Source organism: Platalea leucorodia (genome assembly GCF_965183815.1).
Source record: "Platalea leucorodia genome assembly, chromosome: 3".
In the NCBI taxonomy this organism is placed as follows: domain Eukaryota; kingdom Metazoa; phylum Chordata; class Aves; order Pelecaniformes; family Threskiornithidae; genus Platalea; species Platalea leucorodia.
In genome coordinates, this window is record NC_138825.1 from 59,959,035 (window position 1) to 59,976,199 (window position 17,165).

Genomic DNA, 17,165 nt, shown 5'->3' on the forward strand with positions numbered 1-17,165 from the left:
TCCCATTCCAGTGAGCATTAGGCTTTCTGGTTTTGTCTGTGTGAAGGCTCACCAGTGACACATCAGCAATGGCTTTGTGTTTCCTTACCTCTCCTGGAAACAATTTTCCTAATTCATTCTAAGAATAAATTTGTTTGATACAGGGTGACATCAAATGGTTAGTTATAACCGTTTGTAGATTATAACCATTTGTAGGTCAACAAATATGGAAGATTTTCCTTCCTTTTCTTCTCCCATTTCTAACTGATAACCCTACAGTTAGAAGAGGCCTGTTTCTGGTCTGTGAGTGTAAATGTTTGCATTTTTGTTACTGCAACCCAAAACATGGTCCAGTTTCTTAGATAGTATTTTGATCATCTTCTGTATTGACTAAGATTCCCTACTTTGTAATCAGCCAATGTCATTAATCCAGTCCTAGGTCTTAATTCCTAAATTAGATTGAGAATTGTCCCAAAGACAACCCACAAGATCTTTAACTTTTGCTTTGACTCCAGCCTAACGTTCCCGTTTCAACACAGGCTGTGATCAGTCCCCCACCCTCCTGTTTCCCAGTTCCTCACACATCTTAAAATTCCTGTGCTAATAGCCCTCCTTCCCTCCTTAACTAGTAATTTCCCAGGGGGGACCAGCTATCACTGAAGTGCTTTCTGGATTCAATTGTTCAGGCACCATTCTGTGAGATATTGTCCAACTGGTACAGGGTACCACTGCGGAGCATCCTCCAGTGCCATTACAGTGAGGGGAGCAGAGAGCCCTCAGCACGTTTCAAAACGTTACTGATTTGGGCTGTAATTCATCGTAAGGACCCCTCCTCAGCAGGATATCAAAGGTCTGCTCTTTCTTGCTATGTTGGCTCTAAGGAATTTACTTTTTACACTTTATAACTGCAGATTTCATGGCTGTAGTCATAATGCAATTGCCATTTAGTACTTTTCTCAGCCCATCTTTTCCAAAGGTGCAGTGCAGTCTCTCCTGACTCTATTTCAAGCATAGATTTTCAAAGTCTCGTGCAAAATGTTTAAAAGCGTTTCTAACATAATTTAAAGAATAGAAACCTAGCTTACAACTGTGCTATTAAGCATTTTTAAATTCTCTCACCTCTTCAACTGACTTTACTTTTTTTTTTCTTTAAATAGCAGACATCATACTAGGTAGGCTGCTGGTTTCAGTAGTTTTAACAACTGATTTTACAAGATAGCTATATAAATTCGAATACCATTTTCTTCCTTCCTTAAATCTACATGAAAGAACTAGTGGGGCAGCATCTATCCTTTTAACATGCATTATTGTATTTGCTGTGATTTTGCATAACAAAAATACTGTGAAACATCCGTAGTATTCACTTTGCTTAAGTTTTGGCAGGTGGATTATCTCACCAATGTGGCAACAATAGTATACAAAATATGGGAAAAGGTCATCCCTGTTTAAACTTCCATCTGTGTATCATTGGGTCAAAGGAGGCAGTAGTCTGTCAGTGAAAAAAATTGTTGGTTTTTTTTCCCTCTCTTAAATAGCTGTAGAATTTATGTTGAAAAAGAAAAGAGGTTATTTTTCTTTTGTAGAAGTTTTCCTTCCCTAATAAGATACTGTTCACGTATTTTTTAAAGTGTCTTCCAAGAATCCCAACTACAATACTGGTTGAAAGAGAGAAGGATTAATATCATTTAAAGGAAAGAAATGGAAAATCTTTAAGGTCATTTCTTTTCGTGACAAAGAAACTTAAAAAGCATGGCAGACAGATCTTCAAAGGTTTTTAAAGTCCTGTCATCAGCTCCCAATCAATAGGAGTTAGATACCCAAATTAAGAGTTCAGTTCAAGTCTTCAAAGGTATTTGGGTGCTTAACCTCCTTTTACCTTTCAGATCACTTCTAAGGATAAAATGGCAGTTCGACTGAAAACATTTTGGGGCGATACTTTCATGTCCAGCACCTGGATAATTTGTAGCACCCACTGATAATTAGCATAATGGCCACTTCTCTTGCGAGTTCGTTACTTGGTAGAACGCATGTAGAGTTGGTCCTGTATACAAAATTGTTTTCCTTTGTGAAACAAAAATTTTGCTTCAAAGTTTTTTTAATACAGAAAAAAATCAGAAGTAAACTTTAAAACGTGAACCAATAAAATAGTGTTAACGTTTGCAGAGGCTGATAATTTCAGTGAATTTGGAACACTCCCGAGTCTGTATTCCCTAAGGAGGCAGATGAAAACGATTTCTGTGTAACATGCCATACATGCACCGTTCTAGGCTTTGACTTTCCCAGTCTGTGCTTGCACATCTGCCTGTGCAGGATGAGGCTCCTGCCAGATAACTGAAGTTCTTATCGATGTAAAAAATTAAAGACCACGTATAAATGTATTCAAAATATGTTGCCTAGCGTACGTCTTCCATACACTATTAATGTCTCTCAAAGTTTGCCAAGCCTCCACCTAAAGGGGGATCCCACTGGGAACTGCATGGTGCATTCAGGACGACCCCTGCCTTTTTTTTTTTTTTTTTTTTTTTTTTTTGTGTGTGTGTGTGTGTGTGTAAGTATTTGTAAAAATCTTAGATGGTTCAGATCTACTTGAAGTATTCTGTCTGGTAGCAGTGCCTCGGGCATACACAGTGGAAGCGGCAGTGCCCCGTGTTAACATGGAATTGCTGTTTGTTTACAGTCTGGAGTCACAGAATCCTTCCTGTCAAGCAGAAAGCGTTCATTATAAGGCAGCACTTACCGTCTCCGCAGCCCGCTCTTGAGTGACATCAAAACATAAGCCGGAATATTATTGTCATATGCCTTAGAGTTCGTGAATGGGCCGTGGATCGCGAAGCCTCCAGCGCTGAGTGGCATGTTTGGTCTTTTGGAGGAGCAACTCTGCCTCTAGTCCAGCATTTGCATCTCTGAGACAGTTGTCACAGCTGCTCCCAGTAATGTTGACTGTCATGTTTTTTAGTGCAAATGCACCTCGTCTGAATAGCTAGGCAGAGGTTACACTCCACATTTTATGGATTTTCTTTTTGTTCTTTATCAATCTGGTCTTTCTTTAGAGTCAGTGCTGAGAGCCAGTTGCTTTGAGGCTGGGAAGTGAACGGGGAAGATTAGACACGTTTGCTTTTCTGCGTTTGCGTCCAGCTTGGGGCCCTTCATTGCTCTAAAGAAAGAGCAGTCCCTGCTGCCCCCCTCGGCAGCACGGCTCCCAGCTCGAGGACCGACTGCGGGATTCTTGCTCCCGCCACTGCGGAGGGGCAGCTGCTGAGCAGGAGGAAATGAGTCTCAGCAGGCACAAATCTATTGCCTGTGTTTTTATTCTTTCCATTTCTTTCAAATGGAAAACAATCTGAGCAGTTTCTGAGGATGAGGGATATCAATCTGTCTGCTGCTATTTATACCATGCTCGTCACTACGGTGTCTAAATGCTTAAAGTATGTATTTGCTGCCTAACCTGAGATGGTCTTGAGGCCACTTGGGCGGTCAGGAGCAGGTGTGTCTCAGACCAGCAGCAGAGAGGCGTCCCAGGAGACGTCCAGGTCTCGTTCTTACCCCTGCTCGGGCTGAGGCAGGCTGGCTGTTAGGCACGAGGCTGTTGGGGTGTTGTGCGGTGGGAAGTTGGTAGCACGGACCTCCCTGCTTGACACGGTGTTGAATGGTGACCCAGAGGAGTGACTTGCATCAGTGCAATAAGCACCTGCTTTACCACCCAGTAATACTGAAAGGGAACGTTTCGTGTCCTGAGCCTCACAGCACGGTGAGTGCTGTTCTTCTTCGGGTGGGTAGACAGCAGTGGATAAACTGTGTGGGTGTCTTTTGAACGAGGCCATAAAAATGGGTCTGTCTGTTGTGGATGGATATTTTAATAAGCAAATATCTTGCCTTTGCTTTTATTTGAATAATAAGATACCCTTTCCTGTCTGATCTCTTTTCAAACATGCTTCACTTTCACTATGTGCACCTACATATTATTCTTTATTCCCATATTCTACGTGGACATTCAAATAATATTAAAACCACTGATTCATTGAAATACTTTTTAAACTGTTGTTGTTAGTCATTTTTGTATTGACTGAATTTTTCATTGGTAATATTGTTGGCAGCGGTCCATGTCTGCCTGGCTGGAGGCCAGTTTAAGCTCGGCAGGATGAGCCCTATTGTTCAGCAGACTTGGATTTTGTTAAACTCTCTAACAGAAATATGTGTCAGGAGATTTGCAGCTATAAATTGGATCATGTCGGTGAGGTTGGGAACTCGCTCAATACGAAATTGAACATTTCGCCATGCCTGTTGCTAAATATGTTTATGCATGTTTCCTCCATGGGTTTCAAAAAAAAGAAAAAGTAGAAAAAAACCCTGAAAAAGGCTAGACCTGTTGAGCTCTGTCTTTACCTTATGCAGCTGGTACTTTCTTTGATGTTGAGTGGTTGAAAAATGCAGCAGGCTTGGTTTTGTGCATTGCAATGTTAAAAGCAAGTCTATTTTCCCTTTTTTCTCTGTGTGTTACAGGCAGTCAGATGCCACCGCAGCCTCCTGGCAGCCAGTCAGAATCCAGCTCCCACCCTGCCTTGAGCCAGTCACCAATGCCACAGGACCGAGGTTTGTTAGGTGTTGGGGCTTTTTTAGTTGGTGCCAAATGCAGCCTTCATTTTAAGTCACACATTAGCGATGTGAGATTTCCTGGTATTTCTTTTCTTTTCCCAGGGAAAATAATGACAGTCCTCATTGTAAAAGGCTCGGGGGGTTTCCTTCTCTGGGGAAAGAGCAATTGAATAGCAGGTTTTACCAAAATATAATTGGAAACAAGGCTTTCTCAAAATAGAGTGAATGCCCAGAGTCTAAAGGCAGTTTGCTGTAAATAGTTGATTCATATCCTAGAGAATTCAACTTTTCGTTGTCTGTCTTGGAATTAAGATGTATAGAAATAGCACTAGCTACGAGCACTGCAGTTTTGCTGCTGTTCTTGAAATTCTCATCTCTGATGTCTTTGCATGGACACGACAGCTAGTCCTCTAGCCAGTTCTAGAAATAAAAATATCTTCAAATATAAAGGGAAATCAACTATTTAGGTCAAATGGTTCAAAGATTTAGAAATCTTGAAAGGGAAAAACTTGCAGGCAACAACGCTCTTCTAAAAGGGTACTTCCTAGCAAGTGCTCACAAAAATAAACAGAGCATTTTTTTTTTCTTAATGTTACCATTTATAAACTTTTAAGCCCTTTTCCTTTCACCTCCTTCTGCCCTAGCTCATTGAAGATAGTTGTCACAGCTTTGTTGCGTGGCCAGACGATCAGCTGCTGTAAACTGGGCATCCTGTCCATGCAGTGGTTAACATGTGCCAGTGACAAGCTTGCAAAACAGACACATGATAACTGTGATAAACATAGAGTTATTTATGAAGTGCCCCTCCTAAAATGTCTTGCTACCAGAAATATTCCAAGTAGCACCATATGGGGATACCATAAATACTAGAAGTTTTCTCACAGTGAAACAAGTTGAACTCACAGAATGGCAAATTTCTGGGATAGCATCCAGGAGGAACTAAGAGGACTCACAAAGAGGGGAGAGTCTTAATTTTTGCTATTTTTCTGTGTTGGATGTCCCCTCCTCCAGGAATGCTGATTAATGAGGACATGAAACACACAATTCCACACTCAACTCATTTGTTTCCTTCCTTTTCAGAGTGTTCTTTATATGCAGTTGTTAGTGCAGGGGCTTATTTTCCCCTTAAAAAATTTTTAGAATAATGTACATGTTTGGTGAAAAAAGAATGGCCTCAGTACCCAATACAAATATATGATGTTTTGTGGGATAGAGTGTCACAAGGCAGTGGGAATGGATCAGACTGAGGCTTTGAAGGCCCAAACATCTCAAAGATGTGTGCATTTGCTGACATGGTTGGGTCTTGGCACAAAATGTTACATGGCCCAGCAATAATTATTTCTGCAGTGTGTGTTCCTCACCTGGCTTTGGGGGATGAGTTAGGCAGGTCTGGCAGAGCTGGAAGAATCAAACCTCTCCGTTCCTGCTGTAGAACAAAACTGGGGGACGTCGTATGGTTGAGGGAGGCAGAGGAGTATTCAAAAGTAAAATAGAGAAGACAGCTGCCATAACTGGGAAGTCAAACAAGTAAATAACAGCGAGAGAAAGAAAATTTACAGATTGGTTTAGTCTGGTTCTTTCTCGGGGGGGGGGGCGGGGGGGGTGAGAATTGTGGGTATGTTCTTAGAGAAAAGGTATTTGGGAATGTCGCAATTTTTGCGTTCTTCATATGCAAAATCTGGTGTAATATGCATGATCCTTGTGACCCAGCTTGTACAAGAAGTCCATTTGTTCCATGCAGCAGATATGAAATTTGTAACTAGCTAGGTCATATTGATTTTGCAGAACATGTTCCCCAAAGCTTCTCTAAAGTCTGTGCTATACGCGCATAAACATGCGTGCGTTCCCTTTTGCGCCCTGTCATTGATTAGAGGCTCCTTTGAAATGGAAAACTTCACCTTTTAAAAAGGCTGTTACATTAGTTGATTCCTTTGCTTGCTTGAACTGGTTTCCACTGAACTTGAAGAAAGGAAAGAGGGGGAGTGATGGGGACTCAAAGGGAAGGTGCTTGTCATTTACTGATAAAAACCCGAGCAGAAAATCGTTGCTGCTAAGGACACCTGATCCATAGGCATCTGCTACAGTAACTTAAACTCTTGGCTTACTGATACACTTTCTCCCCCAAAAAGAAAAGAAACAAAAAGGAAAATGAAAACAAAAAACCCAGAGACCCTCCATAGGAAAAGGTAATGTTGTTTGGTTTAGCACTTTGTATAACATTTCTTTCCTTGTTTAGAGACAGAATTGAGTGAACAAAAGACTACTAATCATTTCTTGAGCAGAATCCTCTGCTTCAATACCAGAAAAAAGTTATTTACCAGATATTGTGAAGCTTGATTGACGGATGGAGTCTGAGCTGTAGCACTTCTGGATGCTAAACCACTACCTTGAACCATTAAGTTTACACTTATTTATTTTATTATGAAAGTGTTTGATTATATTTTACCCTACTTTCCATGGTTATTCAGCACCCAGCTGGGATTTTTATGTTTGCCTGCCTAAGGCTATACATCCCCTGTCATACAGTGCAGCATGAAGCAATATTTTACATGTACATTCTGTGTGTAGAAGGGGGGGAGTGGTAACATAGGTACATATGTACAGTAATAGGAATTTCTTGGGGGACTGAATTTTCTGTGCTCTCAACTTGCTTTTTATATAGCTTACTTCATACTTTTTGTAATGAGCATAAAAACACTTGCTTTTTAAAAATAATTTGAAAATTTTTCATGTCCTTCTCAAGCTGTAGGACATTTGGACCTGGCTCAGCGTAAATGGAGCATGTTATTCTAGGCAGCCCACTTCTGTTCTTGCCCCAGAATCGGTAACCGGCCTCTATTGATGGATGCTCAGTCAATGAAACTTTTTCAGTTCTACCAACACGTGTTGTCTACCTAGGCAATAGGAAATTGCGTGTACTTTTATATGCTTAACCTATGTCTCAGCTCACGCGTCTTTGAACATACTGGGACTTGAAGTAAGTCTCATATACCTTAATGGACTGTCGGAGCTGGAGAGCTCTGGAGACAGAGGGAGCAGGCTGTGCAGGACTGGGGTCAGAAGTCTCTTGGAGAAGCAGGAGTAGCCATACCCGCTCACGTACACATGCATTTAACTGCTGCTGAATCCCAGCAATTACCGTTACTTGAAGATACTGCAGTGAAAACGTAGCCTGATTAAGCTAGTCATTGAAACTTGCTGTGCTTTTGGGGGAAAGGGGGACGCACGTTTTGCTTTTTGTTTCTGATGCAGCTACTCCAGATTTTTCTTTACTATGATCAAAAGTAGGGGTTTGATTTTTCGTGTTTATTGAAGTCAAAGCTTTTTATAAACTTTAGTTACATCAGCCCCCAGAGGTAGGGCAGCGGTGATACCACAGCTGTCATAGCCATTTGGCACATAATTGAGGTACACAGTCGCTTGAGTTCCCTATATTCAGCTGTACCTACTTATCTCATCTGTTTGGGTTTTGGAAGCCGCACTTTGAGGATGTGCTTAGTAGCCACAACTGCTCAGTGGGTTAGAAGTTACTTGTATGGATCAAATAGAAACCCAGCATATCCACATTGACCCCCGAAATCAGTTTCCTGAAGCTGCAGTGTGAAAAAGGAGCCTTCCATCCTGGCCGTTAGCTTACGCTCCCGCTCTTACTTCTGTAATGTAACGGAGACGTCCGTCTGCATACATGAATACTGACCTGTGCAAACACCAATAGGAGAATATGTGTCACAATAATGTTGAAATAGGCACTTTTACCCCTGCAGAAATGAATGGTTCCTTACCTAATTTTGAAAAAGCTTAGAAAACTTACCTACTTTTAAGTAGTATTTTTCACGCTTATCCAGTTGGATTTGTACATGTCAGGTTTCAGTCTTATATTAAAATAGTGAATTGGGAGCTCCTGAAAACCATTGAATTTAATGGAAACGGTTAATGACTTCACGTTATTACTCTAGCAAGCACTCTCATAATGGGGATACTTAAAGAAGCCTTATTTATTAGTGCAAATGTATATGGGTCAGAATTAATTTTTAAAAAATCTTTAATTGTTTTCCCCTTATAATTTTCACAGCGGTACGTAGTTAAATATTCATGATAATGCTGATGATATGCTAAAGGTCTGAAATAGATCTGGAGTCTCAAAATCAACACAGGTTATTTAACCCTTTTCATCTAATGCACCATTGGGGACTTGCTCAGTGAAATCCCAGAGCACTGGAATAATTAGAAGATAGTAATGAGGATTTAATTAGTCCTTGAGATATGCTGAAATAGGACCACTGAGAACTTTTCTGTTTGGACATGGATTGCAAGCAGAATTGATGCAGTTGCAGCTGCTGTGATGTGCTGGAAAATGTATTCTATTGCTGGAGGCAGTTTCATGGCACCATTCTGTGCCTGTCAGATCTATGTGGAAAGTGCCCAGAGTAAGCACCTCCAAAATTGGTGAATAGTAGCCGCCACCTTCTCCATCACCTCCACCCAGTACCTTTTTTTTTTTCTTTTTTTATGTCATTCTTTCCGTTCTGGCTTTCTTTCTTTCCGTTGTTGACATGATCCAGCTCTTGAGGACGGTTGTACAGTTGTATGCTCTATTAAAAACATATCACAGGCAGGGACAGGGAGTAAGAAACTGTGGGCTTGTCAGAGTACAGGTGTTATACTAAGCAAAATTTGGATCTTTTTGACACAACTGCTTGTGAGCCTTATCCTCAGATCTAGTCCTTATTTAGTATTAGATCTTCACAGAAGTGATATTTATCAGTAGCTGCAATGTAGTAAATTTAAATAGCTTTTTTGGCAGCCAAGATGTTATCCAGCTAGAGGTAGTAACAGATGGGATGTGATCAGGCATTTTGATGTTCTCTTTGTGCTTCCCTATGAACACTAAGTAGCAACTGAATTCCCGTAACTACAATTTCCTGATTTGCCCATTAGATTTCATATAGGTATTTTTCTCCCCTTCAACTGTTTTCTGAGCATACTTGTTTGTACGCAGTCATCACATAAATTCCATTGTCATGTATTTTCTTCTAACAAAATATAAATGTTTTTGCTTGTGTGGAAGACACAGAATACCAATCTGGTGTTTTGCACCTACAGTTCCTGATCAGATTTATGGCTTAATACAGACATTTGATGATAGAGATTCTTTTCCCTGAAATCTATTTTCTTCTTAAAAAAGAAACCAGAAGGAAGAAAATAGATCAAAGAATTCTTATTGCAACAAAAAAGGTAGTGTAGTTTGCTTTTAGACCTTAAAAAGACTTTTTTCCCTGAGAATACGTTTTTTGCTCTCATTTGGGGATTTGGGATCTATTCAGAGCACTGAGGAGCTCGAGAATAAAATGATTCTTGTCATTAAAATTCTTCTGCTTGCCATGTTAACGATGACACCACTTAAGGTTAAATCAGACTTGGTAATAAGTTTACTTGATGTAGACTGAAGTGTTTCAGGCTCTTAAAGAAAGATGCTTGAGACATTCAGTGAGTGCAAAGCCACAGGTATGTTTGAGTGCCTGTTCTGCACATCGCGTTCTCCAAGTGGGTCAGCGCGGAAGAGCTGAGCTCCAGCTGGTATGCAGGAGCACCGTGCCAGGCTGGGAGGAGATCTTCATGCCTAGAAAACTGGGGTTAGTGGAATTGGGTCCCCAACAGCCGGAAAAGCGTGTCATGTAAGGAGGAAAAGCAGGTTTTAGTTGAAACCGTCACACGTCTTTACAAGGAGTTATTTCATTGCAAGAGTAGCTCTGTAAAACATCTCTTTTTCATCTCAAGTCACGTGATGAAATGGGAACATGATGCATAGGAACATACAGAGCTGATCTGTATGTAAAGGAAGAGCCATGCAGTAGAGCTGTGCACTAAACTTCTTTGGTGACTCACAAAGTTACATTAGTTTCTCAATTTAGTGAGCACTAAATTTATCAACAGTCTTTAAAAGAGATCAGGCCATCATTGGTTTTTGCCACTGTGTTTTTAATTTGATGGTAAAAGTGGAAGTGTAGCGCACTGAAATGTAGTGTTGGTCTGATGAGCAGGTTTTTTTAAATGTATACAGACTATTTTTCCTTGCTGTTTTAATTGCAATAGCACCCAAGACCCCCATTTTTGTACCTGTTTGTATTGTACTACATCACATAGCAATGCACAACAAAAAAGCTTACAGTATGTCTACTTTGATTAATAATCAAGATCTTTGGGATAAAAAGTTACCGGTTTTCAGGCTGAGCTGTGGGAGTGAATAGTTTTGTGTCTGTTTGTCTCTCAAGCATTGCAGGAAGACCTGCTTTTCTTGCCCGAAAGTGTTAGAAATGGTGTTACTCTGCCAAACCAGCTTAATTGTTAAAGAAATCAGTTGCCATTTCAGGACGCTGGTTTCAGACTGTACTTGGATTTCAAACATATACCAGCCAGTGGCAGCTTTAGGTTGATCTGATTAGTTGTGGCCTACACTAAATATACAGCAGTATTGGCCCATCTGCAAGAAGAACTGAAGGAGGAAAGGGTATGATTTACATGTGATAAGCCACGCTGAGAGAGGGCAAAACTGCAGAAGTAGGATTTGAAGTAGGTAATAATATCTGTACGATCAAAACCCAAAGTCGGGTCTCCCAAGTAAATTTTGTATACTAGCAGCTGGGCATTGCTTTCTTCTTGCTGATGTTAAATCTTGTTATACTTGGGGATGAATCTTTATTTCATTTTTTAAACTAAATTGGGGATTCTCTTTTTGAGATTAGGGAGCAGAATTGAATTATTCTGAGAGAGTTTATATAGTTGCCAGCAGAGAGACTTCTCAATAGGAAAGTTTCCACTGACTTCATTAGGCAGCCGTCAGATTCCCTGCCTCTGGGCTCAGGGAGCGAGATAAGCCACAAGCAGTCACTGATGAAGAACTTGACAAAGTGACAGTCGATGTTCCTGTCACCAGGCTTGATGTGAAGTTACTGGGTACAATCCCTGGCCCTGGGACAGCTTCTCATCATGGCCTGTAAGCTGGGAGCCGCCTGTGGTCTGCCTCTTCAACAGCACCATCGTTTCCAGGACACTCTGCTCCCTCAGTACCTAAGTTAACCTTTTTATGAAGCTTTGCTAAAAATAAAGAACTCCTGATCTAAGACCCTTTATGTCTTTTCAAGTTGATATATAGGGCAGTGAGCTGAAATCTATATAATGTATACATTAATAGCTAACACTGGATAGTTCTTTCCATGCCAAAGGGTCCCAAAAGGCTGCAGAATAAACACTCGTCAGGGAGCAGCTGCAAATCAAGGAAGGGAAGAATCAGTCAAATCGTAACTCATGGTAAAATAAGACGGAGACGAAGGCATTTTGGGACTGAGGACAACACACTGATTTTGTATTTTTGAAAAAATATTATGATTCATTTTACATGTATGCAAGACAGAAAAGACAAATCATGTATATTTTAGTCTTGTCCACAAAATCCGTATATATCTCATGGTATTCAATATATTTACTTCATGAAAAGGAAGAGCTGAGTTGATCCATGGAACCTTTGAACAGGAGTCTCCAGGGAGGGTAAATTTTTCAAACTTGAAATTTAGACCATTAAGCCTGCAGGCCTTGCACATTACATGTTGAAAAATGCTATTCCTTCTTTGCTCTCCTCCGTGATTTTCATAAGTATGCATGTTATTAGGGAAACTTAGACAAATGTTGATTGTATAAAGCAGACGGACTGCTTAGGTTTTTCATGTTGTTGCTCAGATTAATTCCAGCAGCCCAAGCTACCTACTGAAAGTGAGGATTCGCTTCGGGGGCAATTGGAAGGGAGGGGTGGGATGCTTTTGTACTGCAGTTCACTGTTACCCTGATTTTCCGAGCACCATAGTAAAAGCATCTTGCATAAGGCGTGTTATAGTAACAAATTATGTGTAAGAGGGTGGATGAACAATGTTTTTTTGTTCTGTCTGTGCGCCAACATCTCCACAAATGTCTTTCCTTCTCTGCCCTCGGTATAGCACTTAAAATTTGCATCAGAGACCATTACGCGAGGTTTGCCTTCGGAAAGGTTGGATATTTCTTCCCCAGCTACCATCTGGGTAATCTGTCTGATCCTTCCCCAGATTCTAATTTATCAGTGATAGATTATATGAATTTCGAGGCTAGGCAGTAGCAGAAGGAGGTTTAGGGGTGGGAAAAATTTAAACATTATTGCATGCTATACATAGACCGGGTTTTGTAATATCGGAGAGAGAAGCAGAGGAGATTCAGCCAGTTAACCTAATAGCACAGCTGGTAAAACACTAGGGGGTCTGGGTTAAAACCTTAGCTAGGTCATTAGTTTCCATCTTCCCCAAAGCTATTCACATTGTGAAGAGAAGCAGTCAGACAAATAAACAGTGAGGAGACTGTAAGATAGATATTAAATCATAAGAAAATACTTAAAAAAAAAAAAATCCAGCGCTTTTTCTTAAACAGAACATTGATCCTTTTGTGAAAAGAAGAAATACCACAGGGATCTTTGCAGGAAGCCCCAATTTTGCTAAGGTGATGTTTTCCATAACTGCTATTTCACATCAGCAAAGAAACATCCTTTCTGAATTGGTGTGAAGAAATGTGGTGGTCGTTCTGCAGATATTAGCAGATGCCAACGTGAGAATGTCCAGGTACCAAAGGGAAACCATGTCACTGTTACTCTGGCCCAGAGAACTTCGAATGTTTGTAGTGGCACCTTGATGGACTTGGAGAAGACAACAAGGTTTTATGTGGGCAGAACAAAAAGCTCAATGTAGAAATTACATACTTTTTTTTCATGGTTAATGGGGAAACAATAAAGAACTTTCTCCTAAAAACTCTTTGAGACTTCTTTAAAAAACAGATTGTGATCGGAGAAAGAAATGAGGATTTAAAAATCTTTTTTTAGCTTTTATATGAGTAAAAAAGATATTATCAAGAACATTATTAGCCTTCTTGTTAGAGGCTAAAGAATAAGCCTCTTAATTTCTCCTATGTCAGTGGTCTCAATACATTTTTTTATGCTGCTAGCCTTCAGTCGCCCAAGTTGTTTGTCAGCAGAAATGTTCACTCAGTACCAAGGATATTAGCAAAGATCTGGTGTATACAATACCTAAGTATTACCCGTGTCAGTGCTGCTGCTTGGGACACATCTAACAGGTTCATACCAGAGCCATCCAGAGATACTGTATTGGTGCAGTGCTGTAACTTAGCTGTGCTAAATATGGATCAGAATCTTGTTTGCCATCTGTTTGTGAGGGTGTTTTATTTATCTGATTTATATATTTTTTTTACCAGCCGTTAACTGGACAGGAATATTGAGAATTAGTATTTGCATCATCTAAATGAGGTTTACACTGTAAGCTGATCTACTCATGCTCACCAACCCATCACGCTGTAGTGTATGTTACTAAGTCGGATGTTCCATGTATGACAAACGTAGGTGTCATATGTGCTGTCACTGGTCCAGCTGGGCATATTTTAGTAAGGCTGCCTTCTGGAAGGTGAGAATAAGAACTGAGGAAAGTACATTATCTTGAATGTAAAGAAATCTACTTGCTCTGGAGGCCAGTTTTCTTATGCCACCCACATGGTTTCACTTGACTTACTTGGGTTGTATTCTGGTACATCAGTCAAACCTTCCCCAGTTTCTTCATTGCTCTTTTTTGTTTAGACTTGTATAACATTTTTGGCAGCTTAGATTTTTTCCAGTGTCTAAATCTCTCTCACTGTGTCCTTTTTAATGTATATTTTAGGTAGCACCTTAGGAGGTACCATGCCATTCTTTGCCAGTGACAGTAAGTAGTCTGTGGCCAAGTAGCGCTGGCCATCCATAAGCAATGGTACGACAGTATTTTCTTAGCCCTTACAGTCTGTAAGCCACTCATCTTCAGGTTTGACCACACCATTTGAAGATGTTTGTTCCGGTACCATCGGCAGTCTGTGCAGATGACCTGGTCGCTTATTTAGGGTCTTGGTATCTCAGGCTTATGTGAGAGTAACGAACTCACTTTCAGTTACTAAAGGATTTCATTAACGTGCGAGTCTCATTCTGTTGGATGTTTCCTCGCAGTGCTCTGAGGTGCTGACTGTGGACGTGTTCAGCTGGGTAAAAACCCAGCTGTGGTTCAGTCGAAAGACTTCCTGAGCGGTCCTTGCCACCTGAGAGGGGTGGGCTAGGGAGAGCCGCAGTCCAACTGGGATCTTCCTGAGCATCCTGCCGTGCTAACAGGTTGCCAAATTTTATTATACCCACTGCACAGAATATTGGTTTTTGTTTGTTTAGCTTTACCCTGCCACTTCTGTCTGTGTTGTTTACCCATGGACGAACTACATTTGGGAGTCGCCGCTTTAGATCCGTCTTAATTCTGTTGTATTCTCTGGTGAAAATCCTGAGATAGTGAATGCAACCCAAACAGCTGTCTGAGGAAGGAAAGTCTGCCAAAAACTGTGTCATGGGTGTGCAAACATTTGCTCTTTTTTCTCATGGGTACTGGCCAGTGCCTTGCTAACATAGCAAGCACTGGAAATTTGTGTGATTCCACACACACAAGTTTTTTCCTTTATAGGTAGTGGAAAATATCTCTTTTTCACATATTTCATTTTTTTGAGCTGATTTGTAAGGAGATAATTTTATGTTATTTTTCTCTAATTATTTGATGATTAATGAATCCATCCAATCTGTTTCTGCTTTTCTCATTCCATCGTTTTCAGAGTAATAAGCCTGTCTAACTCCTTCTTTAGCCTCTGCCCTGGAACAAGGGGACCTTCCTTGTCCTTGCGCAGAAGGGCTCCTCAGTTGTTTTGGTCCCGTGCTCTGTCACTAAGCATGCCTCTCTAGAAAGAGCGGTAGCCTGATGCATTTTTTCTTACGTAAGTTCTTTTTAACAAAGTACCGTTGCAAGTTGTATCTTTCCTCATTTTTTATTTATCAAATGTGTAATTTAATGATGATCTGCTATCACTGTAAACTCCAAAGTTTTCCTGAGCTTAAAATGAGTAAGTCTTCCACATGTTTTCAGGTTTAATTCATTCATGAAAATCGATGCACTATTCCTGGCTAAATCAAAAGACCTCTCACTGACCGTGGGTTAAGTGTGTGCCAGCAGACAGTTGCTGTCCATCAGCTGATACGCAATAACTTGTTACTTTGCAGTCACTTCCTTCGTGTTTGGGCTCCTGCTTTCCTAGAAAGGTTTTTTCATATTCAAGCCAAGACTTTAAAACATCAAAAGAATCCATTTCAGATTTTACAGCAACACCCAGCACGTGGTGGATGTTTTTCATGGTTAGTGCTAAGGAGATAGTATTCAACAAACGGATTATTTTGTATTGGTCAGCGTACAAATGTAATTAAGGCAACCTTAGTGCGTAATTTCACAAAGCTTTAGTAATTTACTGTTGTTTATCTGTTTTGAGTATACGTATGCATAAGGGAAAAACAAGATTTTAAATGTTTTTACAGAGGCATCTTAAATGGTATTAGCTATATGATGTATATTACTGGATGTTAGTACTGTATAGGGCAACAGAAGCTTCATTTTTGTCTTTTCCTTTATCAAAGAGGCAGAAACACTTTTGTCATAAGCATTACCTGTTTCCTATTTTTCTCTATATTTTACTAAAAAGAACAAAAAAAATATGCTGCTACCTGACCATTTTTAAACCTTGTATGCACGTTCTATTTGAACATGCAAACGTATTTTATTATACTTACGGTGTGCTAATTGTTAATAGTATGCTACTGTTTCATTTAGAACTAAAAAAATGCAAAGATGACTCTACAACTTTAAATTGGGTTTTAATAAAGACAACCACTCTTTAGGTACGTAAATGTAATATAAAAATAACTAAAAAGGAAGAGAATGCTTCTGGCAGGCTCACTTTATTCAGCTGCTCCTGAAATAGCTTAGTTTGCCAAAATCCACTCAAGTGTTTTTTCGGTAAGTAATCTCCTGTTGTGATGGCAAGTAAAGCATCATCTGTACCTCTTTTATCACTAATATTAAGGGAAGGGAGTAGATTTGTTCACTGATGAGCATGTTGCCATTGCAATTTTTAAAGTCTTAACTCATAGCTGTTTCCTAGCAGTTTATTTAAAAGACAAAAAACCCCACCTTGTTGTCACAGAGGTTGACATGTCAAATGCGGTCTGGCTGCTTAATCACTCCACCGCCTTTGCTCCAGTGCAGCTCTAATGTAATCCTACTTCCCTTCTTTACAAAAGCAAACTTTATCTTACATCTAATTTTCTGGAAATAAAATTTATTGCTTTTTGTATCGGTTATAAAATGAAGTTGAACACTAGGGAAAATGTGTGTAAATAAGGAAAAATGAATGTATGCCAGCTGCTCCCTTTCATTTCTGATAAGATTTCTAAAATTGATGGTGTTTTCTCTTTATGATGCAAGAATGTTAACGTCTTGCCCAGGAACCCCTTTTCTCTCTAAGACATCTGAGCTTTCTGCAAATACTTGAAACACTTCAAACTCATGCACTGGGCTCTGAACATTCACTGGGCGCTCACGGAGGCAGATGAGGATAGACTCCTCTTTGTTGTGATGGAATCCAGACCACAGTAAGGACCTGATCTTACCTTGTTCTCCACG

General features: G+C 40.2%; 1 protein-coding gene across 8 annotated transcripts in view; it reads left to right on the plus strand.

Annotated features, from left to right (window-relative positions):
• Window positions 1–17,165, plus strand: part of ARID1B (AT-rich interaction domain 1B) — a gene marked incomplete at its 5' end in the record, with an annotated part of 336,354 nt that overhangs the window by 244,497 nt on the left and 74,692 nt on the right. For 7 of the 8 annotated variants that reach the window (XM_082307126.1, XM_082307119.1, XM_082307122.1 and 4 more), the window contains one exon: window positions 4,480–4,569. The exons of the other annotated variant lie outside the window; for it this stretch is intronic. In XM_082307126.1, coding sequence (XP_082163252.1) covers window positions 4,480–4,569 — 90 coding nt within the window. The remainder of the gene's footprint in view (window positions 1–4,479; window positions 4,570–17,165) is intronic. 8 annotated transcript variants of the gene reach the window in all.